At 53.2% G+C, this 27,080-nt stretch overlaps 1 protein-coding gene and 1 long non-coding RNA gene across 2 annotated transcripts in view; one reads left to right on the plus strand and one right to left on the minus strand.

The window, feature by feature from the left end:
* Nucleotides 1–27,080, minus strand: part of Zmiz1 (zinc finger MIZ-type containing 1) — a 203,144-nt gene that overhangs the window by 22,788 nt on the left and 153,276 nt on the right. Inside the window, 1 exon segment of the mRNA XM_040747861.1 lies at nt 6,008–6,152. Coding sequence (XP_040603795.1) covers nt 6,008–6,152 — 145 coding nt within the window.
* LOC121140972 lies at nt 18,004–20,346 on the plus strand. Its single transcript, XR_005877941.1, has 3 exons — nt 18,004–18,153; nt 18,452–18,539; nt 18,699–20,346. It is a non-coding gene; the product is annotated as an uncharacterized LOC121140972 (long non-coding RNA).

Consider the following 27,080-nt stretch of genomic DNA (forward strand, 5'->3'; position numbering starts at 1 on the left):
GGACCTAGGCGTTGTCTCCATTAGAGACAGCCCGGTCCCACTTTACGGAGACCCATGGCCCTTCCTGATCTCAGCACCTCACGACAAACCAGCTGCCGAGAGCCGGGCGGTGGTGGCGCACGCATTTAATCCCAGCACTCGGGAGACAGAGGCAGGCGGATCTCTGTGAGTTCAAGGTCAGCTTGAGAGAGTTCCAGGACAGGCTCCAAAGCTACACAGAGAAACACTATCTTGAAAAAAACCTAAAACAAAACAAAACAAACAAACAAACAAAAAACAAAATAAAACAAAACTCTTAGGTGCTGAGTCCTACTGACCTGGTCTTGGGAATTCAGGCTTGGTTCACCCTGTCACCCTTCCTCTGGGGCCCAGGACCAAGCAAGCAAAGCCTGCCGGGGTGCCCTACCCTCCCCCCAAGCCCCCAGTCCTGTGCACATCCCTGCCTGGCTAAGACCTTCCCTCACCTACAAGTCAATCAGGACCATCAGCTTCCAGTGTTGACTGGGCAAAGTCCAAAATCCCCAAGCCTGCACCTCACTTCCTCACCCCAGCCCTGTACTGGCCACCTATGTAGGAGCTCCTTCCAAGGAGTCCACACATATCAGAAGCCAGGAATCTACCTCCTCCAACCCAGTCTGAGGTCTACAGCGAGCACTCAATGAGGCCTTCCAGCCAGCCAAGGCGGCGTGAGAAGGACAAGGTGAGCCACAGCCTTAAGACTAGCCAGGGTCCCTCGCACCACTGCAGGTGACCCCACTTCCTCAGCGGGAGCAGTAAAACTGCATACCCATCGTCCGTGCCCCAGAGAAGCACAACGCCCTCATCTGTGACGCCCTCTCCCCTGGATCTGCTTCCTTCTTGTTTCTCTGGAAAGTCACCTCCTCGGAAAGCTTTCCCATCTCTCGTCGCATAAAAAAAGTATTTTTCACAGTGCTTTACCACTCCCTTATTGCACTTTTGATCGCTATCTTCCCAGCCTCTACTCCAGAATCTAGTGTGTTTGTAGGACAGAGTGGATTAAAGGCCAATGAACCAACAAACCCGACGGGCCAGGCCTTATACATGGGGAAGCAGTGCAGAGAAACACCTGCATTTCTTAGGCCACAGTGGCCGAGCTCTGTGGTCTCTCCTCTCACCCTTCATGGCGAAACTAAAACAGGAGCTGAAGACGTTTTACAAGGGACAGTTAGTTCACATTCATCACAAGGTCATAGTTACTCTTACAAAGTGCCTTAGGAGGAGTAGCCTGGTTCCTCCCCGCATCTTTTGCAAGGTGATGGGCAGCATCTCGTCTCTTTGGGACCTGAGGATCTCAGAGAGGTCAAGGGCTTCAGCTGGAGACACAGCATAGCCCAAGGGGAAAGAACTTAGGCTCTAACTGGCTGTCACAGATTGGCTCCACCTCAAGCTGTTCTGGACCCCGCTGTCCAGTCAGGTAGCGGTCAACCTGGGAAGCGGTTCTGGACACGCCCCTCACTAGCTCAGCCCCACAGGTCTCCTTGGAGGCAGGTTCCTGCACTCCCATTTCTGAGAAGAGATTGAGAGCATACCCTCATGCATCCCCAAGTACAGGAGCGGGTCCTGATGCCCAGTCAGCGTGAGGGAGCAGACCACAGGGACAAATGGGGGTGGAGCTCAGTTGGGAGAGTACTGAGTGCGGTGGTATACAGCTTTAATCCCAGCACTCAGGAGGCAGAGGCAGGTAGATTTCTGTAGGTTCAAGGCCAGCCTGGTCTGCATAGCGAGTTCCATGACAGTCAGGGTTACAGTATACATGTGGAGGTCAGAGGATAACTTGTGGGAGTCGATTCTCTCCTTCCACTATGTTGGTCCCAAGAGATCAAACGCTAGCTGTCAGGCTTTGTCTACGGGGCTTTCTCAATGACCCTTTTAGAAAACCAGTTTTCTAGGGCCAAGAAGAGCCTACTTCCAGCAGGGGCTGGTACAGGCAAAAAAGAACTCCACATAATAGTTGACTTATTTTTTTTCCTTTTGTTTCGAGACAGGGTCTCACTAGGTAGCTCAGGCTGGCCTTGGATTTGCGTCGCTGTGTTGGGATTACTGGTGCATTGCTAGTACCTTTGATTTTGCTTTCTGTAGGACTGGCGACTGAAAATAAGGCCTTGGGTATGCAAAATAAGCACCCTACCACAGGTCCACACCCCCTGCTCTAAAGGGGCCGTTTTCATTTATCTGTTATTAGCTGGCAACAAAGAGCCTGTCAAGAGGATACTGGGCTACAGTTTGGGTGGGGGACACACACACACACACAAATCTCCGGGGATCCCCATGTACCAGACTTGGTCCTGCTATCCTTCCTGCAGCTGAGGAAGAGCTGAGACTCAGAGAGGCTGATTCCCAGACTTACAACAAGAAGACAGTAACCTGACTCCAAGCCACGGCCCTACCCAGCACACCAGAGCCTCTCTTCTGATGTAGCAAATCCCTGTTCCTGGAGGAGGAGCGAGATCACCCTTGATCTCCGAAGCTCCGGCAGCTTATGATTGTAATCAAATTAATAGATAAACAAGATTTATTAGACTCTTAATTAGCTTTGCAGCACCCATTTGCATACAGAAAATGTGCTAATCACAAACGGCTTTTTAAACCACTCATTAAAAACCTGGGTGAGGAAGCAGAAGTTGCTGGGATAAAGTCAGGATCACCTCAGGGATGCCGAAGGTGCCCTTCCGCCCCGGCAATGGCTAGATCCTCTAGGTGCCTCCCAGCTTCCATCTCGGGGTTATGGGGTGTGGGGTGTGGGGGGGTGGAGGAGAGGCACGTAATATGCTTCTGTGTCTCTTTGCTAAGTGCAAGATGACCTTGGTATGGCCAATGTCGAAACTAAAACAGGAGCTGAAGATGTTTTACAAGCTACAGTTAGTTCACATTCTTCACAAGGTCACAGTTACTCTTACAAAGCGCCTTGGGAGGAGCAGCCTGGTTCCTCCCAGCATCTTTCGCAAGGTGATGGGCAGCATCTCGTCTCTTTGGGACCTCAGGATCTCAGAGAGGTCAAGGGCTTTGGCTGGAGACATAGCCCAAGGGGAAAGAACTTGGGCTCTAACTTGCCGCCACATCTTCATGGTTGGCAGTGACTTGAGCCACAGAAATACTTCAATCCTCAGGGCCCCCCATTCTGGGTTCAGGCAAGGTTCCTCCCCTCTGCTTGTTTTAGAGCCTTTATAGTTGAGGACCCAGAGTCTCTGAACCCCTGGATCCTCTGGGTACTACGCTCCAGGTGTCCTAGTGTATATTACTGAGCTCCACCCTTAACAAGAAGGCCAAAGCCCCATTTGAAGATGCCAGAGTCAGGGTTGCAGTTGCAAAGGCTCTCTCTCTTCCACTAAGCTTCCATGGTTAGGAATGTATACTAGAGGCTTAACAGGTGTTGGGGGTCCTCCATAGCTCCCCTGAAAATGAGAGATCTCTCCCACAGGGACATGAATGAAGGTGACAGGGAAAGGCCAGTCAGCTTCTGGTCAGAGGTCACTGAGTATCCATCCTCACGACAGTCCTGGGCCTGAAGAAGAGTCGGGGACTGGCCATTGTCCAACAGTTGCCCCACCGCAATGTGGCAGCATTGTGGCAATTTCCTAGGGGATCAGAGCAGGGGCACAGACTGCTCCAGAACCCTCAAAATCAGCAACTACTACTACACAACCCTTGTTTCTGTGCCCTGATTCATCTCTATCCGCTGTGTTTCTTGGGAACTCACTTTCCCGCTCTCAGCCAGCCAGGCTTTAGTTTCCAAGTTCTGTAACCCTTGCTATGCTAAAGGAACCTTCACTCAGTTCAACAGGTCAGGCTCAACCCCGATCAATTCGACCCAGCAAGTCCCCAGCTCCCCAGCCTTGTCTCTGAAAGGCCACACAGAAGCCACAGACTACATGCTACCTAGGTCTTTAAACTTTCAGGCCACTTGCTTTGCATGGTCCATTATCCCACGGGACTTTTAAGGCCCTGAACCTGTCATGGTAGGAGAAATAGCAGGACCTTGGGTGCTGGCCAGTGGCTTTTCACACACAGCACTTTTAGGTATAGCCAGTTTGAGGTCACAGAATGTAGGTGGCCCTTCCTCAGCCTTGATGCTCCCTGGTCAAGATAACTTACCTTTAAGAAGCCACCAACAGTCAGCCTGACCTACTCTCTTAGGACCCAGGTTTTGCCTTCACCTACCAGTTCCTAATTTTGCCCCCAAGAAGCTTCCTCCTCTGCTGGTAGATTCAGCCTCCCAGCCTTTGTTTAATGACAAATAATCCATAGGAACTCAACTTGACGGAGGCCTAGCAAAGGACTGGCAGTGGTCAGAACCTGTCGCACTCCAGGGCCAAGTGGGTTTGAGACAGGATTCTCCTGGGAAGCCACAGTACTTTGGCTCATTACCATCGCCTCCAGTGAAATGACTTAGGGAAAGAAAGTTGGGAGGGGCATGTTAATGGGGGTGGGGAGGAGAGTCAGGATGGTTCTGAAAAGCTGAGGGGCTGGGCAGAATTAGCAACACACACACACACACACACCTATAATCCTAGCACTAGGAAGCTGAATCAGGAGGATCAGGAGTTGGAGATCTCTCTCTCTCTCTCTCTCTCTCTCTCTCTCTCTCTCTCTCTCTCTCTCTCTCTCTCTCTCTCTCTCTCACACACACACACACACACAACCCTATAATCTTAGCACTAAAAGACTGAGTCAGGAGATCAGGAGTTGAAGATCAGCCTATGCCACAGAGGGAGATTCTGCCCCCCCAAACACCAAACGAAACGGCCAAGCTAAAATATCATCAGATCAAATGCCAAAGTCCTATTCACTGACAGGGATAAGGGGTGGAAGGCAGAAGGAAGCAGGTTTACCTCTCTAGAGCAATGGTTCTCAACTAAGGTGACATCCCCCTGACTCTCGCAAATGCGTTGGGTGTTCTTGCTGCTGCAATGCTTGGGGATGGGGATGGGGGGGGGCAGTCATCAGAAAAGGTAGGCAGGGCCCATGATGCTAAACACCTTATAAGACTCCCACTGCATACAGCTACCCAGGCCAAGTAGGAACCCCTTGGGAAACAAGAGGCTGTCCTGTCAGGGCATGGGCCTGGGGGGCTGATGAGGCAGTGTCCTGGATGAGAGGGACTTGCTGTGCTCTGAAATGGCAGGCAAACACATAGCTGGGCCGTCCTGGCCAGGCAGGGTACTTGCTTTGTTTGATGAATGCTGAGGTCCTCTCTGGTCCTGACAGTTAATTCGATTTAGAAGACAAGGTTGACCCTGAGTGCTGGCAGTGCCTGGACCGTGCAGTTCAGGATTGACTACATACAGCATGTTCTGGGCTGCGAGTCTCTCCGCCAGGCAGGATAATGAGAGCTGAGCTGACTGCAGAGGCCCCGGTCATTAACGAGGACCCACAAGAGGGAGGGGGGTGCAGACAGCATGACGGGCCCTGTTGTTGCAGGGTCAGCCCACAGAATACTCAGAGCATCAGCTCAGCAAGGCGCCTGCGAGATAATTAACAGGGAATTGCCAGTCTTACCATGTGCTCTCCCGAGGCTGGTGCAGGGCAGCCTGGCCAGTTCCTAGGTACTTGGCACACACCCTAGCAAGCCTGTTCCTGCCTAGGATCCAGGGTTCTGGCAGCCCCAACCCAGTTGCACTTGCTTCGGTATGATGGGTGTGGCCTGGTTCTGTCTCACCCTGGGGTGTGACCACTAGCCCTGGGGGGCGTCCTGAGACCCTACTTGCCCTTGGTTTCCCTGAGAGTGCCCAAGTGCTTGCTCTGGGTAGAGGGCAGGCTCTGAGTTCATTATCCCCAACGCTCTACTAGAAGCCAGGGATCTCAAGGACAAAGTGGCAGGTGGGGAAAACCCAGCCATGTCTGATGGGGAAGAAGCTACATCATTTAGGAGGATTTAAAGCCCAAACTGCCTGAGAGGCCACAGTCTCAGGGCTTGCACCACAGGAGGTTTCCAAGCTGCTCAATAGCTGCCCAGATGGCCCATCTCTGCAGGCACCTGCATGCTTACCTGTGCGACAGAGTGGGTTTCATGGAGCTCATGGAGTTGAGGGGGGGCTGCATGGGGAGTTTCCCAGGGGGGTCGTTCTGGCGGCTCTTCTGATGTCGGAGCAACAGCAGGCGGCCAAGTTCTTCACACCAGGAGGACAGCAGGGCTGCAAGGAAGGACAGATGGTCAGCGGGCACACTCAAGCCCTCACTGCACCCTTCCCAGACGGGGTGTCTATGATGCTGGTTTTGCTCCTGGGAGCCGGCCTCCGTGTTTCAAACCATGAAATGGGCTAATGCTCTCTAAGGAGAAATCAAAAGCATTTGCGTCAAGAGGCCACTAGAGGGGCCAGGTGGGACAGCCGCCAGGTTGAGAGGCACCAGAGAAGAGTCTAGACAACAAACAGGAGGGTAGAGACGGAGCTAAGGGTGAGCTGAGGGAAAGGGGCCAATGAAGGCCTTAGATCAGGGTGTGACCACACACAGCTGCTCCCCATAGACTTCCAGGGACCCCATTACCCCACACGCTCAACATTTAGTGCTACCTGGCGCTTCTCACCACAGACATGTTAAAAACTGTAAAGGTACAGACCTAACTTAGGGCTTTTTCGGAGCCGCTGAAGATCCAGGAGCATTCACTGGGCTCTCTGAAACTCAATTCCTGTTGAGTAGACACCAGCCTCTCTCTCTCTCTCCTCTCTCTCCCTCTCTCTCTGTCTCTCTCTCCTCCCTTTCTGTGGGACTCAAATGCTTAGGAGGAAAGGTTTCCATAGCAGAGGGTAGCAGTGTGTGTGTGTGTGTGTGTGTGTGTGTGTGTGTGAGAGAGAGAGAGAGAGAGAGAGAGAGAGAGAGAGAGAGAGAGAGAGAGAGAGAGAGAGAGAGAGAGAGAGAGTGTGCTGGAGATGGCCAAGGCAGCACATTCAAGAGTCTCTGCCACCAGACTGGGTCTCTAGTGAGCCAAGGCTGGGGAAAGAGTTTTCCTCATCACCTCTGTGCTCCACTCAGAACTAAAAGGCTCCTTAGGTTCTTCCAGGATACAGCCAAGTTTAGGGAGGGGACATGGTAAGGCTGAGCTTGTCACCTCCTCTCTGCATGAACCTAAGGAGCTCACAATTCCCTTGCACGCTTCAGAGAGTGCTTGGTGATAAAGGTGTGGTGTGTGTGTGTGTGTGTGTGTGTGTGTGTGTGTGTGTGTGTGTGTGTGTGTGTGCGCGCGTGCGGCTCAGGCATGCAAAAGCCATTCCCAGCAATCACAGCCCGAGTGGTGAGAAAGATGGTGTCCCTGCTCTGAAGAAACCACACAGAGGGCAGAATGCCTTCAGCAGGCCAAACCCCAGTTGGTCTTCGTCTCTTGGCTCCTCCCACTTAAAAATAAAGACCCCGAAGTCACCCACTGCCAGCACTGGAGGAATATGCCCAAATACACTACGACCGGGAGTGCCTGGCATTTCAAACTGCCAGGCCCAGTACAGGCTCTCCCTCAGCCCACAGCTCTGACGGGTCTCACTGAGGCTTCCAGGGGTTTGCTCAGTTTATCTGGTGCACAAACTAACCTGGTCAAGGAGGGAGGTGGGGCTGTGGCCCCAAAGAGAGCACCTATTTCTCCTCTAGAGGCAGGAGACGTGCTGATACGCCCTTCTCTGCGGGTGCCCTTACTGCCACCCGCACAAGGAGGAGACTGAGTACAAGGACAGGAAGCTGGTGAGGCTCCTAGTGGGTGCCCAGCACACACCAGACGTGGTTAGAGGGAATAACCGCCTATGAGGAAAGGCTGGGCCGGACCCAAGTGTGTTTTCAGGCTGCTCCGTTCTTTCTCCAGGCCCTGGTTATGCTTCTTGCACAGGGGACCAGGCATCTGGAAGCTCATTTGTACGCCAAGCACGAGGCCCAGAGGGCTGCAGCTCTAGGAGGCTAGTTGCCAGCACAAAGGGTGGATGCAGGCTGTGCCGCCTGCAACCCGCCTCCCGATCCAAGCCCTGCTCCTCTGGGCACCAGCCGGGTCACTGTGTGGGATTCAGGGCTTTCCTTGGTTTACCTCGGGCTGCCCTACGGGTGAAGAGCAGCCTTGTCTATCTGCCCCCCCCCGTCCCAAGTGGGATAGTTTTGGAAAGATAATGAAGGTATAGGATTGGCCATGGGAACTGGAAGGCAGCTGGTGGGATGTGTGTTAGCCACATCATTGCATGCCTTGAAGGCCACAATCCTGTGTCCAAGGGGGTAAGAGGAGCAATACAGAGAGGATCTTACTGAGAGCCTGGGCGAGCACAGAGGTTGACAGCAGTTCCCTCACAATGCAGATGTCCATGTGGGTGCAGACCAACAGGAGCTATTTGGAGACCGACACTACATGGAGATTTGCAGCCCAAAAGGGAGTACGGGTACATTTAGAGACAAGCCAGGAGAAGCCCATGGGACCAAATGATTCAGCCAGGTGGAGCTAAGCACACTCTGATCTAGGAAGGCCCACCTGCTTCCCAACTCTTGCCTCTCGTCTCTCTCCACTGGCTTAATCCTGTGTATTAGCTGGTGAAGCATACATACCTACAGTCGCAGTATGGGCAGCAGAGACAGCTCTGGTTGTAACTTATATCCCTCCCTGTGGTGAGTCCCCTCCATCCTCAAACATCAGTAAGGGTCCCACAACCATCCTCAACCAACAAGTACAGCTTGCTTGGCCTCATGGCAGCAGTTGGCACATTTGCTCTGCCTGGGCGGCTGGAGGTACACCGGCCACCTGCACAGCTGGCTACAGATGTCGCTTAGATCCAAGGCCACCCTCCCAGAGTTGAGCATTTGTGTGTGTGTATGGGGGGGGTGCAGAGGAATGTGGAGAGGCGTTGCAACATCACTGCACCCTTTCTGAGCTCCTCCCCAGTTTGGAATAGCTACATGGAGAGAGCCTTCTTCCTGCTCACCAGAAGCTGGGAACCTGAGGAGACAATTGAAGCAGAGGTCAACCATAACCAGGAGCAGGTCCACAGAGACCTGTGAGTAAGACGTGGCACTCAGAAACACAACTACAGTGGCACCCACAGCCTCCTCTGCTCCAGACGGTCTAGCCCTGAGGGCAGAACAAATTGCAAACTTGTCTCTTGTAGACAGTGCCTAAGGAATGGTCCCTTCCTTGATGTCCACCGGAGGGATGTCTTACACAACATCCAAGCACTGGGATGGGTAGCTCTGGTAGTTATCTAGCCTCCCAGATCGGAGGGAGCCGGCTTTCCCACTGCTTATCAGAACACTACACCAGGTGTCCTTCTAGCTGACCCCACCTTGTAGCAGTGGAGACTACTTTGGACCCCAACAGATTTCAAACTATTTCCAAACTTCTCAACACGGCCTACAAGCATTCACATTCCAACACCTCTGAAGTGATCAAATGGGGGCTGGGACTTGAGTTCCAGCCCTGAGACCCACATGTCGGAAGGAGAACCGACTCCCACATATTGTCCTCTGATCTCCCCATGTGTGCTGTGTCATATCCCCCCCCACAAATATACACACAAATATATTAATAAAACATTTTAAAACTGATCATGATACCTTTTGGGACAAGGTCTCACTACTAAGCTCTGGCTGACCCAGTACTCACTATGTAGACCAGGCTGGCCTTGAACTCAAGTTCTGCCTGCCTCTGACTCCCAAGTGCTAGGTTTAGGGGTGCAGGCTACCACTTGTGTCTCCCAACAAACACCAACTAGCATTTTATTGCCTGGCTCCATTCTAATCCATTGCCACCTTAGGTGCCAAAGCATCCGAGCACTTTGCCTAAATTAAACTGCCAAACAGCTGCCAAACAGCTACAGAGTGTGGGGCTTCCTGCACTACACAAGGTCCTCTATAGAAGCCAGAAAGCTGTGGACACCTGTCCTGGCCTTAGGGGTCTGCTGTCCTGCTAGGATTCAGGGCAAGAGACATAAACAGTCTGTGACCGAAACAGTTCCACCTGGCATCTATGTGACCCACAATCACTTGCTCTCTCTAGGCCTTCACTGTCAATGGGTATAACACTGATGCCTGCTCTTTAGGATCATGTTTCAACGACAGTGACACCCATAAAGTGTTTAAAACAGAAGCTGGTAGGTAGAGGCGCCTGTGTGCACCCAGGGGTGGGAGGGGGTAGGAGTGTCATTGTGAGTAGTTGCTGGAAAGCCCCTGGGACACGGCAAATGTACCCTGCTCAGCACAGGCAGGAGAATGCCTTGGAAATGGGAGATAGTCTCTCATTTCCTCATTCTGGGGCTTATTTTGCCCAGCAGGTTCCAGGCCCCCCTCTCAATACGTTAGTCCCCAGGACACCATGACACTCAGGCCTTTTGACTTCTGCTTGCCCTCCTTGCAACATTTGCGCTTCTCTGATGCCAGCCCTGCTCCTCTAAGAAAGTCTCTAGTCCCTTCCGAAGGTGCTCATGCAGTCCCCAGTGGGCACCAGTGGGGAGCAGTAGCTGGGAACACTGGCCCTGGAGTAGCGTGTCCTGTTGCTTTCCCAGCTACAGGATACCGGCATGGGCCCTTAGCTTAGGGCTAATTTGCAATCTATAAGGTGGACTGCCTACTCCGCAGAGCAGATGTCCCCAGGAGAGTGCAAGTAGAAGCCAGAAAGACGGTGGTGATGGGAATGGAAGGCCAAAGATTGCACAATGCATGTCAACTCAAGGAAGGCAGCCTTAGCAACCTAGCACTCACCATGGAACCCAGTGGGAGACCCACACCGAGGAACCAGGCTACCGCTGTGTGGCACCTGGACAAGGTCACGAGGCAGCTGTTGAGGATGGCCTGAGTCACAACTCTGAAGTACAAGAAGACTGCAGGCACATGGGTCAGTGACCGGGTGATCACCGGATGATTATTAGCGTCAGCCTCCATAGCCGACAGAGTGACAGTAAGGAAGCCTCTGGGGTCCTGGTGGGCCTGTCCACTTCTGATCCCAGGGCATAGAGAGAAGAGCACAGGCAATGTCCTGAGTGGGTATGAGCTCCAGACACTCATAGAGGCACATGTAAGTAGACGAAGCCCTCCGCATATTCAACACAGGCTCTGCATGCGGCCCTGTTCCTCCTCCTTTCCTCCCTGAGTTGCCAAGGGGTAGAGGGAGGACAGCCAGTGTCCTGTTGGGAGACAGGAAGGAAGGGTAGTTTCCTACCCAGGTGCAGCTGAGCCTCTTCAAGTGGCACAAAGACACCTGTGTCCCCAGAAGGAAGCTATTTCTGCTCCCCTGAATCCCCGGGGACACAGCGAGGTTCCTCCACGCCAGGGCTCCTGGGGAGTAAAGTACGGTGGCGTGCCCACTGACTAGAGGGATTGAAAGAATACAGGGTTAAAAGCACAGGGGGTTCCAGGAAGCGGCTACGAGCGGGTATGGAAGTGACAGGCTGTCCGCATCTGCTCCTTTAAGATACTTCTTGCAACATCTCTCACAAGCAGGCACCTTCAGAAAGCCCTTTCGGGCGAAGAAAAGGGAAACCAGTGAAGAGGCAAGGCAGGCTAGAGCGTGGGGCCTGAGGGCACCGAGTTCCTGGGGACAGGGGGCAGGCCCCTGTCTGCTTCTGTATCTGCACCTCCTAGCAGAGATCAGGGAGGCTGCAGGAGGCAGAAACAGCGAGGCTCTCATCGGGGAACTGCCTGGACGCCTAGTATGGGGTAGAGCTCCAAAGACCAGGATTCGGGAACCAATGATGTTGGGATCCAGTCGGGGTAGAAGGGAGCAGAGGCTGGGGTTCCAGCATCTAAAAGAGTGGGTGAACAGGAACACAGGAGAGGCTGCCCCTCACCAGGCTGGGATTGGGCTTGATCTTGAAACCGAGCAAGAAACAGGAGGCAGCCAGGATGGTCATTGGGAAACAGATCTCTGGGCAGCCAGCCAGGCAGGGATGCTCAGTGCCTAGAAGCTCTAAGAACTGGAAAGGACCAGATGTGGGGAGGAGCTGGGTCTGGAGGTGGTCAGAGACCTGGAGGTGACAGCCAAACTATGCAACAAGCTCCCACCAGGGAATGCAGGGCGAATGGAAGGCATTCGGAAGAGAAGGCAGCTCCATGGCTGGAAGACAGCTGGGAAGAAGAGGGTTGTGTATGTGTGCGTGGGGCAGCAGGGATAGGAGGGGTGGCTTCTGGGACCCGGGACACCCTGAAAGGACTCCGAAATGGCCAGGAAGAGACCCGCAAGACACAGGAGACTACTTCTCCACACATACTCTCGGAAGGGTCATTACAATAAATTCCTTAGTCATGCACTTCAGATGCACAAGGGGACCATGACGCAGCAGCAGGATGAGCTGGGGCACTTCCTGTTGAGTCAGAGGCAGGAGAGCTCCCAACCAACAAGTCCACTCTAGTCCCAGGAGCACCTCTAGCTACCTCAAGAATAAGCACCGCTGCCCTGGGCGGCCAATCGGTCACAATGAGCCGACTGTCTCAGTAGCCTGTTCTCTGCACCCTGCCTACTCCAGGCTCAGGGATGAATTACAACAGGACCACCCACCATGTGTCCGTCTCCCACCTCGCCTGTCACCAACCCACCCTGCTCTGGGTAGTCAGGATAAGCTCGATGGAAGCATATGGGGACCATGAGTCGAGACATCCAGGGGCTAGACACAGGATCAGAGGGGGCTCACTCCCACAGTCCCGGCACTCGGTGTAGCACTTAGTAAGAACTACGCAGCAGCTAACACATGACTAACAGGTTGCGGTGAGTCACAGACATAAATAGCCCAGTACATGAGAGGATGGGAGACGGCCAGTCATCAAGCACTCCATCTGAGACCCAGGCTGTAGCGCAACTGCAAGGCCCCAGAACACAACCCAATCTCCGCGGCACTGTCAACCATATAAAACCTACTTCAGGGTCCACAGACACATTTCATGATACGCATAGCCACCGGGTAACGAGACTGAACGTAGGCAGCTTACAGAAACGACTTTCACATCCTCCTTTCTATCGCCCAAACACAAGGTCCTGGTCCCATGACCTGAGCTTCTGGGAGCCTCCTGCGTGTGCTGGATACTCTAGAACTCACCAGGGATATAGAGGCCTGGGCTCATCCCTTCCCTCTCTGTGTAAAATGGGGACACAGTAAGAATTCCTCTTTTTCGGAGCTAGAGATGGCTCAGAGGTTAAGAGCACTGGCTGCTCTTCCAGAGGACTCAGGTTCAATTCCCAGCACCCACATGGCAGCTCACACCTGTCTGAAACTCTAGTCCAGGGGATTTGACACCCTTGCACAGACATACATGCAGGCAAAACACCAATGAACTGATGAATATAATGTATGTCTGTGGTCTGTCTGTCTGTCTATCTATCTATCTATCTATCTATCTATCTATCTATCTATCTATCCATCCATCCATCCATCCATCCATCCATCCATCCATCCATCCATCTATCCATCTATCTACTTAATTCCTCTTGTTCACTGGCCTGGTCTGAGGAGCCCCAACACAATAGATCAGACTTAATTTGGGAAGCTCACATGAGAAGTCCCAAGTCTCCTCCCTCCTGAGATGTGAGTATTAAATCAGCTCACAGACAAATGCAGATACCACGCTGGCAGCCAGAGAGCATCCTGCAGGCTAAATCACCTGACTGGTTTTCCCTGCTGCCCTCCTCTGCAGGCTTCCCAGTGCTGAGACACCTGATAAATGCACAAATGGATCTGGTCCCTTGTGGGTCTGTCTTTCCCAAACTCTAGGAGAATCATACAAATGCACATAAATGCTAAAAATTGCCCACTTGGCACCTTTAGGGCTCCATGCTCCCTGGGGGTGGGCAGTGCCATCTCTGGCACGCAAGAGTGTCCACATGCTCCTCTGCAAGCTCCTCCCTCCCCTTACCTTGACATTGACCTACTCCCGCCTCAGCTCCTGTGTCCAAAGTGTGTCAGGGGGCCAGCCTGTCAAGCCCCACCCTCTTGCAGGAGAACGGAGCACAGAGGCCAGGGCAGACTTCACTGGCACCCTCTCCACACAAACCAGCTTGGGAAGGTCCTCAGATTTACCCAACTGTGCCCCGAAGGAGGGTGACAGGAGCCAGGGCTCTGCACCTGTGTTCTGGAGAACAGAAATGTCCACAGAATTGTCACTCTGCCTACTCGCCATGGCACTGACAGGCTGTTTTCCGCTGGCCTCAGGGAGTCCTCCTCTGCTGGGTGCCCCAGAAATGGAGAAATGGTCCCATTCCCTGCCCTAGGAGGAACCCACAAAGGAAGCCATGTGACCACGAGAGGAGATCCTAGTCTTGGACTGGGGCAGGTTGCTCTGAGTCACTGACAACCATAAGGCAGCCTTAGGGCTCTGCAGGCACGTCCGTCTGTAGGACCGGGTGGCCATTTTGACCTTGCTCACCCTGCTGCGAGTGGTGAGGATCTGCCCAGAAACATGAGAGCACAGAGTCAACACTTCCTCCCCCCTTCCCAGCTACTTGGCACCCTCAGCGTCATCCCTCACATCCCATGCCTCAAGGAAGGCACGAGACAACACCCAACACCGGTACTGGAGGAAGGGAGTGGGGGGGGGGTTGGTGGATTCAAACGCGATTACTCTCAGGACAGAGGCTCTGCCACTCACTGGTGCGCAGGACTTTCCTTTTATGTCTCTTGGGCTGCAACATTGTATCTGAGAGACACTGAAGTGCTACCATCCCAGTTTCTCATCTGAGCCGAGTTTTCAATACCAACTTTCCTGGTGTGGCCATGAGCAGTTTCTGCCCTTTCTAAGCTCCACGGAAGGAAGAGTTGGGGGGGGCAATGTGGGTGGGCGGGAGGTCCTCCACAGCTGGCAGCTATAGCGAAGGGGTCAGAGGACTCCTTCGCAGTCACAGGGAGCTGGACTCTGGTGGTGCCGACGACAGCCCCCAGGTTTCTGTGGAGGGAGCTCTCCCGAGGCACTGCCACACTGTGGCCCTGCCTTTCTAAGTAGGATGCTGTTGGCCAGAGCTTCAGCAGCTTCTGGCTTTCCCAGATGAGTCTCACCTTCTGTTCCCTGCTCTGCCATCCCTGTCGCTGTGTGGTAAGAAGGGCAAGACCAGGGGAGGCTGCGTGTTGGCACAACTAGGGGAGGCTGCGTGTTGGCACAACTGACTGGGAGCACTTCCATTTACCCCTTCCTTCTTACAGGAGCTTAGGTCCTGGCAAGAACTGGCCAGGTCTGGTGCGCAGCCCGCCTGGGACACGCATGTTAGTTCCCTGACAGCCCCTCAGGCTGGGAAGGGGCAGGCTTCAATGATCCCGTGGTCTGGCCCAGCCTGGAGTAGCTTCAGGCCACACACCCCCCCCATCCCACCCCGGCCTCCAGAACACTCCTGCTCACTCCTACCCCCCTCTTCCCAAGGGCTCTATGGTTGGCAGAAGTTGGAGTCTTACAAGGCGTGTGAACACACCCTGGGAACTGAACTCTGGGGGACCTTGGAGCCTGCAAGGCTGATTCCCAAACCGGTTTGGCTGTTCCTTGCCCTGCGGAGGGCTGTCCAGGCGGAGCAAGAGAGGAAGGACCCAAGGAAATTCCAGATGAGTTGGGCTTCAGAAAAAAAAAAAGCCCAGTCTGCAAAGTGCCACACCCACCGCTCATTACTGCAGAGCTAACCAGTATAATTAAGACTCATATGCCAAGGCAGTTCGGCGCAAATCCAAGAGTGTGTTTTCATCAGGAAGAGAGTGTTCCTACCCTTAACACGATCCCACCTCTGCAAAGTGTCCTCTCAAAGAACTCTGGACCTAAGGATGGGCTTGGGCTGGGATGCTGGCCAGCAAACTGTTGGATGAGAACAGCTGGCAGGGAGTCACTTCTGGAAACTTCCCTCTTGAAGTACTGGCTCTTCGGTCCTCCCACAGATCCTCCTGTGGGCGGACAGCTACAGCTCCTCTCCAGAACTCAGGAGCCTGACTCAGGCCACAGCTTAGTGTGTGGCAGGTTGTGACCTTTGTCGTCTTAGGCTGTAGGGATGGACGTTTGCTGGCTGGGGGGGTGGGGTGGGGGTGAGGGGTGGGGGTTGCAGACCACTACAACGGGAAACGAAAGAGCATGGATAACAAAACAAGACCAGTGAGAAGGTTCAGTGGGTAAGGGTGCTTGGTTGCCGAGCCTAACAACTTGAGTTTGAATCCCAGGACCCAAATGGTGGATAGAGAGAAATGGTTCCCACAAGTAGTGTCCTTTGATCTCCACACACAAAACTAAAAAGGTAACGGGCCAGGCCTTTAGTCCCAACACTCAGGAGGCACTTGGTAGAGGCAGGCCAGCCTGGTCTACATAGCAAACTCCACAACAGTCAGGGCTACATAGTAGGACTTTCATTTCAAAACCAAAACCATAACAAGAAATAGTGCAAGGGCTGGGGATAGTATCTCAGTGGTAGAACAGTTGAGTAGCATGACTGGAGCTCTGGGTCCAATCCCTAGCACCACCATAAACAAAACAAACTAACAACAAAGCTAGTGTGCAGTGGAGAGAAGGGGACCCCCTAGGAAGTCTTCCTTCTAAAGCCTTGGGCCTGTGGCCATAGCAGACAGGGCCCAGGTTACACTGTACCTGCTCTCCTCATCCTGGGAGGACGTGGGTTCCACCAGGGCAGGTCTTAGTGCTGAAGGAAACATCAGTATTCCTGAATGGCTACTGAGGACCCCCCCACCCCCGCCTTCTGCAATGCCTTCTTGCCCTAAGGAGTGCTCGAACAAGCCAAGGAGAGCCCAGAAGGGAGAACCAAGAGACTCTCCTCACACTGGCCTGGGTCTGTAAGGTGAGAAAGGAACCCCACTTTCTTGTGCCTGGAGCTGCCTGTGGGCCTCATTCCAGCAGGAACAGTCTCAAGATCCATTTTTCCTTTCCGCACACGCTTTTTCCTGCAGGCTGACCAGGACTACCCTCTGCTTGACCTCAGGGAACTTGGGGGAGGGAAGGCAAAGGAAATGCTATGAGAGTCTATTTTTCCCTAAATCTCCTCTGAGACATCTCACGGTCTGGTTCCTCTAGGTAAGAGGCTGGAGCGAGTTCCAGTTCTTCCTTAGATAGAAGAGAACCCCAGTTCTCAACACACCAGTAGCTGGATGGCAACAGATCCTCGGTTTGTGTGCTGAGCAGCCTGGCTGTACACTGTGTGTCAGACAGATCCCAGGAGAGCCAGCAGCCAGTGACCACCCTAGGAACCTCCAAATGGCAGAGCTCATGACACCAAACGCAGAGGCCATCTCGGGTGACTAAGCTTTGGGGGAAGTGATCTCCCTACCGCAAACTTGTTTCTACATAAGCAATCCAGGCAGTCCCCCAAGCTCAAGGGGCATGGGCATGGTGACAGGTGCAGGTGAGACCAGGGTGACAGCACTTCACAGGGTGACCCACACCCTTCACTCAGGGAGCATCGGACAGTCACATCCCGTATTACCCTCTGCCTTTAGGCCTCGTACCCCCTAATTCACCACCTATCCCCTGATTTCCCAGCTGCCTGACAGGTTACGTTTTAGACTTTCTGGATCCTGGTGAAAAACAAAACAAAACAAAACACAGATGGGGCCTCCTCCCTCCAACTCCAGGCTAAGGAGTTAGCTCTGGGACAGCACAGGTGCCTTTTTTTGGGGGGGCCTCACAGTCCAGAGACTCCAAACACAGCAAGCAGGGGTGGTTAGAGGCTCCTTCCTGCCCAGTCTTCAAGTGGGTTCTCCACCCAGAACTGCACAGCTGGGTATGTCTTCCTAGTCACTAAATGAGAGAGAGAGAGAGAGAGAGAGCACGCAGTTTCGTTTCTAAGCCCTCCCCGCCTGGCTATTCTACGCCTTTTCTGAGAAAGCCTGACGTAATGCTTGAGGGAACTGGAGACCAATGTGTGTCTGCCCATGACCGCCTCCTCTCCAGGTACCCATCAAGGTTGGTAGTCTGCTGTAGGAACGTACCAGATCTCGTGACGCTTTCATGCCACTGGCTCTTCTTAAAACCACAGGGGTCCCTTTTGAATCCTAGAGCAACATTCTGGAACACGTTCCAGAATGCCAACTATCTGTTTAGTCATAGACAACCCTTCCTTTTCCAACAGCTGCCTCTGAAGCAAACACAAAGGAGACACTTCATATGGCATACTGGAGGGGGACATAATTCTCTGCGGGCTTCTTCAAATAGCCAGTCATCTCGTAGCAGTGGACGTTGATTCTATTGACACCCAAGGGGCTTCCTGGCTACTCCCGTCACTCAGTATGTAACACACCAGTTTGTAACAGTATGTCCTGGACAGGGAAGTCCCAAAGCAGGAACGAGCCACCTGGGCGCCCAGGCCAGACAGCCTTCTTGTCTAACCCTTAGAATCGTCTGGAAGGGCAGTTACAATTGCTGACTCTACTCTCTGGGGATGGGGGGTGGGGTGGGGAAGTGTCTCTGATTCAGTGGGACAAAGCTAAGGAATCTGCAGTCCCACTAGGTCATGGCGATGCCCCCCGGGAGAGCTTTGGGCATGGATTTTGAGAGACCCTTCTCTTTCTCCCTTTCACCGAAGAACGCTCGGGAGCTCTCAGGGCCGGTGCTGTGAAGCTTGGCGGATGTTCTCTAACCTCCCCCTGACCTTTGCATCCTGGACCGCAGAGGTTTGTTTGACCTTGGACTCCCAGGGAAAGAATCCTGGGCTGGAGACAGGAATAGGTGGAGCCTTGGTTATATATCACAGAGTCTGGAGCAAGGCCCAGGTGGTGGTGGGGTTTATGCACCACCTGCCTCACCTGCCGGTGACCTTTCTGTCTACACAGGTGTTCTAGAGGCGTGACAGAGCTACAGGTGGAGAACCTGACTCACTCAGGTCAGGTCCTCTTCTGGTGACCCTGCCCGAGAGGCCTGACTGAAGCGTCTCTCTCTGGAAACCTTGGGGTCTGTCTTCAGCAGCTCTCAGGGCCACCATCACCAGCTGGTGGACTGGCCGAGCGGCATTGAGTACTCTGTGTGCCTAGCATCCCAGGGTAGCCGGCAGGGCTGAGTCAGCTGTGGGGGGTCTCAGACGCAGCCCCTAGGTAAGGCAGAACTTGATGGGCGAGAGCAAGCCCGAGACAGACAGCAGCCTGGGCCATCTGCTGCTCAGTCCCAGCTCCTGGCTTCTCTTCTCCGAGCCTCTGGAGGAGGTACTGTCATTTGTTTAGGCCTCTGCAGTGTTTAATCATCACACAACACTCCTGCTTCCCGCTTCCCTCCGCCTCTCCAGCCCCTGCTTCCTTCCTGCAGGCAACAGCTTTTACCTTCAGCCTCTGATGGAGGCCATGAAAAATTAACAGAGCTTGAGGCGAAAGAGACACTCAAAAAACACTGGGGCAGGAGGGGCTGGAGCAGCACCAGCAGGGCAAGCTTGAGGCCTGAGGGGGGCTGCTCTGGCTAGACAATCGGCAACCCTGCAAGGCCACGGGGGTCACGCATGGTGGTCAGCAGGCTGGAGCAAGTCCAGCTGCCCGTAGGGAGCCAGACTTCACAGTTTGGACTACCCTGGGATCCTGAACCCGGGGAGAGTCTGAGGGTGAGAGTAGTTTCTTTCTCTGACCTTAACAGAGCCGGGTCCTTAACAGAAGGCCAGCAGCGTATGCTAGACAGAAACCAGCACATCCCCTTTTTTCTGCCATCCAGACAGTCCTGGGGCCAGTGAGCCCTATGTCTGTTCTCCTGGCCCCCAGAGGCTTTGAGGGCAAGAGCACGTGACAGGGGAATCTACCCTCTTTGAGGGAGAAAAAAATGGCATTTTATTTTTACAAAGTACATAATAAATCCACATTCCTCGTACAGCAAGCAGATATAAACAGAGGCAGCAAGAGCTCCAGATCCACAGTTCTCCCAATACCTGATCCACCTCCCCGTTCTCTTCCTGAAGAGGCTATGCATGCAATGCATACAATTAGAGTGGTGGAAACTGTTGTTGTTGACACCACCCCCACTTCCTCTCAGCAGGGGACCACTGCTGTTGGAGGTTTTTTTTTTTTCTTTCCCTTGCAGAGCTTTTCAATCATAGACTCACAGCAAAAACGTTTTGACCCCATGCAGACACTTATTTTGGGGTGCTCCTTCACCACCACCTCCTCCTCCTCCTCAGCCGGGGCTTCCTCCCAGGCCCTGGGCTCACCGCCTGCCGGCCCTGCTGCACCGCTCGGAACTCTGGGCTACCTGCTACTTAACAGAAGTTTCTTAGCCGACTTTCCCACTCCCCACCTGGAACAACACCAAGGTTTCTCTGTGTGGCTTCCACCGCCACACCTGTAGCGAGTGTGGGCAGATGAGAAACACTACTGTTAGGCAGCCAGGTGTGCGGCGAGGGAGGAAGGAGCCCTTTCTACGAGCTGTCCCCTTTCAAGAATGGAGATTTCAGACCAAACACATCGTGAATTCCCAGAGGGCAGGACACTGTCTTCTCTATGCGCCGCAGACCAGAGTGTATGTACGGGTGTGTGCGTGTGCGTCTGTGTGTGTGCGTGTGCGCGCGCACAATACATTGTCCAGATGGAAAGGCAGGAAAACTCCATGATCCGAGGGTCGCAGAACACTCTCCGGCAGGGTTCCTTGCACTAATGGGAGACTGAGCAATAACCATACTGCATGGAGAAAAACTTATCACTGAAACGTCCCATTTAGAAGATGAAAAGGAAGCACACCTTTTATTCCAGCACTTGGGAGGGAGGGAGAGGCAGGTGGACCCCTGATCTACATAGTGAGTTCCAGGACAGCTAGCACTAGAGAGGAACACACACACACACACACACACACACACACACACACACACACACACACACACACACACACACGGGGGGGGGGCAGATGGCTGAAGTAAAGGGTTGAGTCTTGGGACAGAAGGTTTGAGCCCAGGTTGAAGGGTGTGGTTCCCCAAGACAGCAAGGTAGACTTGGGAAGGCTTCTGAGAAAAGGTGGAAATGGACTCCACGTCAGTTACTTCCGGCCTCCTCTGTAGCCTCCCCGAAAACCCACACTTGAAGACAGAGAGAGCCCAGGCCTCATTTCCCTGCTCCACACTGAGATAACCAAGCAAGAAGAAACAAATTAAAGAGCTCAAGAGTCTGGTAGGACTTTGGGAAGTTAGGCTCAACAGGGCAACAGCATTTAACAAAGCCCACACCATCCATCACTTGGGCCCAGCCATTTAGATACCGGGCATTTGATTAAACTAATATGGGCGGCTGGGGCGAGGCATGGCTGGGCGCTTCCTCCCCTTGCCTACAAATTAGACCGTCACACACAATCTGATTACCTTGACTGCCACATTTATCTTGAGAAAGGAGCCATCCATCACTCCTCAGCGGCTGGCTCTACCCACCCCAAGTTAATTCCGTCAGGAGGGGAGTCAAGTTTGTCCCAAAGTTGCATCAGGTGATGTTACTCATTCATTCATTTGACGTTGGTTCAAAACCTACTCGCCTCAAGTTCCCCAGGAAGACAATGTAGGCATTGCCTTCTGTGAGCCCACTGAAGGTTCACGGCAGGAGAAAGATCTATGCTGATCAAAATCGAAGAGTGCAGGCTGGGCGGAGGTGGCGCATGCCTTTAATCCCAGCACCTGGGAGGCAGAGGCAGGTGGATCTCTCTGGGTTCCAGGCCAGCCTGGTCTACAGAACGAGTTCCAGGAACAGGCTCCAAAGCCACACAGAGAAACACTGTTTGGCGGTGGCGGTGGAGGCAGAGTGCAGACTGAGACTCTACCTATGGCATGTCACCACCTTGTCCTCATAGTTATACTTGGGAAACAGTTCAATAACACAGTGCAGCATGGCCATAGAATTTCCCCAATGGTGGGAATGTTCTAGATCGATTGTGTCGCCTACAACGAGGAGGCAGAAACACTGGTTGCTGTGGAATGCTTCACCTGTGGTGGCCCTGCAGCAGAGGAAGGGCTAAGCTTAGGTCTCATTTAAGTTTAATTCACTGAATTCAAGTGTCAATGGCCACCTGGGGTCCCTGTCTCTGGTTGCTTAACATAGATCCAGCAGCTACTGTGAAGGGCAAACCCAGTCCTGAGCATGCCCAGTGCAGAACGTGACCCAGGACAAATGCTCACAAAGCCTGGAATCGCTCCTTTCAGGATGGAATCTCAGGCCAAAGATGAGTATTCATTGTCTGAAGAGCCTAGAACCGGCACACACACTCACATGCTCCAGCAGCATCGTGGGAGGCTTCCCTACTTACAGAGATGAAAGCTGTAGTTCAGAGGTAAAGACGGACACCAGCCTAACCATGATGGGGGGAGGGGGTGGCACTCCAGTCTAAGTGCAGGTCTCTTCCCACTGACTGGACACCTGGCCCTCCAGGATTCAGCGGGAGGACTAGAGGCCACACAGCCAGTCTCTTTCAATGCCATTGGAAAGCAGGTAGTGGCTGCTCTAGCCACTCAGGCCCAGGCCTTGGAGTTCAGGACAAAGATGGGGAAGCCACCACCATGTTTGGTTGTATAGAAGTCCAGATGGGACACCATCCTGAGGCTTTGCAAGAACTCATGGAGAACAGGCTACCTCTGGCTTCTGAGGTACCAGCGAGTCCAGCTCTGATGGTTGGCAGGTAGGTGGGACTCAAAACAAGCTTTGGTTAGCAAGAACTGAGTGAGAGTTGCTAGGAAGTCTGGGCCAGATTCTGACCCTCAGGCTGCACCAGGAGAAAGCTGCTAACAGAACTGGCTTGAAAGAGAAAGTGTATTTTCACTATTGAGAACTGCTCGAGGTCATGGGCAGGTCAGGCACCACTGCCTGCCCTCAGCAGGCCTGGAGGGATGGCAACTAGGGGCAAGCTATTTAGAATATCAGTCTGATGACCCCACTCCTCACTTAAATGGACCATACGGCCTAGACCAACCCACCCCATCCGGCAGCTTTTAGAATCCCAAACCAGGACACAGTCACAAGTATGCTTGAACCCTCCTGCGAAGATCGGACAAGACGTGCCAAGCGGTCACTGCCGGGGTGGACTTGGCTGCACCTGGCAGAAGCTGGGTCTACCAATCACAGGCAGGCTGCTCTCGGTTCCTGAGAACTTGAACGCAGTGTGATATCCTAGAGAGAGTGTGTGCGTACACATACACACACACACACACACACACACACACACACACACACCTGGAGATAACAACACACACACCCTGGAGATAACATACACCATACACACACACCTAGAGATAACACACACACACAGAGCTGGATATGAATAGTAAACACAGACAGACAGACATAGCTGGAGATTAACAATATACACACAAACACAGCTGGAGATTAATAGCACACACACACACACACACACACACACACACACACACAGCTTAAGATTAACAGTCCAGACTTAAGAGGCATCTCCCAGTCAGAAACTTGTCACAAACCACAGACAGGAAAGGCACAGGCTTTGACTACTGAGGCTGCCTGCCTGCAAGCCACACCTCGGGATGGCTGCCCTAGATGGGATGTGGGAGAGGCCTGAATGGAGTCCGCCACTGACTGGGCTAGGAGACAGAGAGGGAAGAGGCCGGTTAGAAGAGAGAGGAGCTTGCCTGGGCTAGCCACAGGTGAAAAGGGGGCTGGCAGAGAGGGTGATAGTTGAGTGGGCTCCCAGAACACCCCACCACAGGCTCACCTCCTTACTATCATGCCAGTTTCAAGGAATACTTAGCCACTCACACATTAGTATAAACGAGTTTACAACTAATTGTGCCAACACAGGCAAGGAACAGTAGTCAAAGGGGGTTGGGGGAAACTGGGTGTGGAAAGAAAAAATGACAGGTAGCTCTTCCCATATTTAATTTCCAAGAAGCCACTAGAGAGCACCCCAGTGGAGATCCTCCACTTCCAGGACCACCAGAATTCTCTCACCCCTCCTCAAAATGTCAACACTCCTTTGTTGCCACTTAAACCAATTTGGGGGTAATTCTGCAGGCAATTGTCTTCCGATTTACAACACAGCTCTGTGATTGCATCCAGGCTGATGGTTCAGGCCGTAATTGTATGGTAATCACTTCTGTTTATGATCGATGCGGAAATCACTATTGTTTTCCAGCAGGCTTGTTAAATCCAAGAAGTGCAGGGGTTGGGGAGGCAGCTTACTTCCAGTTTGGGGAGACGGGGGAAGATGAAATTAAGTGAAGCCGTCCAACATGGGTGAGGGCGGTTCAAAGACACCCTTAGCCCCAGAGGCACAGAGATAGGCGGATGGCAGGAAGGCCACGGAGGAACAAGCTGAGGGACACAAGGGGCCCCGTGCGGTTTGAGAACCCGGTCTGAGACTCAGATCCACACAGAGACGTCCAGAGAGACCCCGTAGTCATACAGTTAAGAGGTGAAGATGGGGTTCCACTGTGGGGGCTCTTTGTCACATCCATCCGCACGCCTGCATTTATGAGTCCCACAGAGAGGCTGAGAACAATGCAGATGCCAGGCAGGGAGCAGGTGGGGGTGCTAAACCTGGCTGCCCTCTGCTCGGAACCCCATGCATTCTCTATCCTAGGCCCTCATGCTTTCTTCTTGCCCTTGCCCTGAGATCGCCTACCTGCTGTCTGAAACAAGGTGGCAGATGGTACCTGGGGGCCCAGGTGGCAGGAACAGGGCAGTGTTGTGAGCTGAGCTGCTGTTTGGGGGACAAGGGGAGCTGCCCACCTGGTGGGTAGAAACCTGAACCTCCCAGAGGCCACAGAGAATAGACCTGGGGCTGGATGGGGGCGGGGGCAATGCCTTCCCAGGCCGTAGTAGACACCTTGAGGCACAGAAGGATAGAACCAAGCTAGGCTTAAGGCCAACAACCCAGCAGGGAGGGCATAAGCAGGCCCCAGCTGTCGTATGCAGCTCAGGCAAACCTGGATGTCACAGGCTGAGCTTGGCTGCGAGGGATATGGTTTTATAAACACACACTCCTCCCTCCCAAGCAAGAATGGATGAAACCATGGGACCCTTGGCTGAAAACTGGGTTAGGGAGGCACACTAAGGTTCCAAAGCCATCAGGCTCACTGGACCCCATGACGCCCAACTGTCATCCTTCTGAATGCCCTCAGACCTAGTTCTAGGGTGGCCCTAATTCAAGCTAACTTTGGGCAACCGTGGTAGGCCGCTTCCCCTTGGCTCGGCAGTAAGCCTCAGTTAAGTGCCTAACTGGAAACAAGTGCGCTTTCACCAACTGCCTTACCAGTGGCAGCCTGGCTCAAGGCCACCCCGGCCTCATTCTCTGGCTTTCCTCACAGCTGAGTGCTAGGCTCTGCTTCTGGTCTCCTGCAGCATCGTAACAAAGGCAGTGGGGACCTGAGATCATGGGCAATACGTCTGAGTTTGTGTATGTGCGGTATCGGGGATCAAACGAGCATGCTGGGCATGAGCGCTCTGCCAGTGAGCCACATCCCAGCTCTTGTTTGCTTTTACCTAAATTTATTGCAAGCAACTATTTCTGCACATTCTTGGATGGAGAGGGCCATCCCCCAGAGTCCTCCAGACTCTCTTGGGGCTAAGAATTTGCCCCCACTTAGTCTTCCCCCAGTCACCCCATCTATCTTGTACCATGGTTTGTGTGTGTGTGTGTGTGTGTGTGTGTGTGTGTGTGTGTGCGCGCGCGCGCGCGCGTGCACGCGAGCACTCGTGTGTTTCTGGCTGCCTTTCAGAGCACAGCAGGGCACGGCAGAGCATTCCAGAAAACCCTAGAAGTAGAATGAACACTCTCCATTGAACTTCTAGGATCCATCCTAAGAAAACAGGCCCCCAGAGACGTTGTTTTCTGAAGTATGTCAAACATGCCATAGTTACTTTAACATTCAAAACAAAATCAGTTTAAAAACAAGAACTGAAGCTTCAATTAAGTTTTCTACATGGAGAGGCAAAGCCGGGGGGGGGGGGGGTGTAAAGCAGTGTATCTTTTGTTTTTGTTTTCTTTGGAGGTTGGGGTGCACTTGTGTGTTAGAGCAGCATGTGCTTGGCTGGTCTGTGAATGGTGTGTGTGTGCACATGCACGGGCACACAGGCCTAGGGCATCCACATGGGCCATGAGTATCATCTTTAGGGGTCATGGTGTCATCCTCCCTTGAGTACAGGGGCTCCTAACCAAGTCCCAGGCCCCAGTGAACGCTCTACTGTCTGGGTTTCCCGTTCTTGGAGGCCCTTCCAGGAAAGAGGAGACGGGGATTGCAATGATCTGCTGATGGTGCAGAAGACTCAGCATGTGAAGGGACAGAGCTGGAGGGCTCTCCTGATATTCCACACTCCATGGCTCCCCGTGCCCCATTAGTTCACCCTCCTTTGCTGGTGAGAGAGGACAACATGGACAGGAAGGCCCCTTCTGAATCCCGAAGAGCTCTAGAAACATCCACTATGGCCACTTGTCACTGAAGGTTTGGAGCTTGAGTTGGGTTTAAGATAAGGTCACACAGGTGACACAGGTGTTGTCTCTCCTTGTGTCCTGTTGGTTAAGAGGACTCATGGCGAGATGCTGAACTACTGTGAAGAACCCCCGCCCCTCGCCGCCCCCTCAGGCCTACCCAGGTGACGGTGATCAGAGGGACCTCACTTTGAGGACTCAGAGAACAACAGCCTTCCCAGGGTCCCTTAATTCTGGTGCTAAGCAGGAAGAGGTATGGACAGGTCCATTTTTTCAGATGGGGAAAGTAGAGGCCCTGAGAGGTTAAGACCTTCTGTTGGCTGCCCAGGTGCTCTGCTAAGTACCTCTGCACAGGTAGCTATGGTAACACGCACCATACTCTTCTTGCTGCTGGACACAGTAAACTGTGGGTTAGGTGCTAAGACACAGTTGGAGAAACCACAGGATAGATACCCTTTCCTAAGGCCTGAGAGGATCTCAGTGCAGTCAGATTCCAAGGATGAGGTGGGCTATTCTTGGATTTGTGCTGCCTTCCTGGGCTCCCAGGTCCTGTCCTGAGGGCTACCTCTGGGGAACAATACCCTTAGAAGTACTCTACTGGAGCGGCAGGCTGCACTTCCTGTGGGCAACACTCAGGGCTTGCTAGTGTGGGGAAAGGGGCAGCTGGGGCTCATTCCTCTTGCCCAACACCATGGTACCCACTAACATCTACACACCGCATCTTTTGTGCCCGGCACAATGGCTAGTGACATACAAGTGTGCACAGCTCACAAGACTACCCCATAGCATCATCTAATGATGATTCAACATGGAAATGCCCT

This window comes from Mesocricetus auratus, unplaced genomic scaffold (genome assembly GCF_017639785.1).
Source record: "Mesocricetus auratus isolate SY011 unplaced genomic scaffold, BCM_Maur_2.0 Super-Scaffold_100006, whole genome shotgun sequence".
Lineage (NCBI taxonomy): Eukaryota > Metazoa > Chordata > Mammalia > Rodentia > Cricetidae > Mesocricetus > Mesocricetus auratus.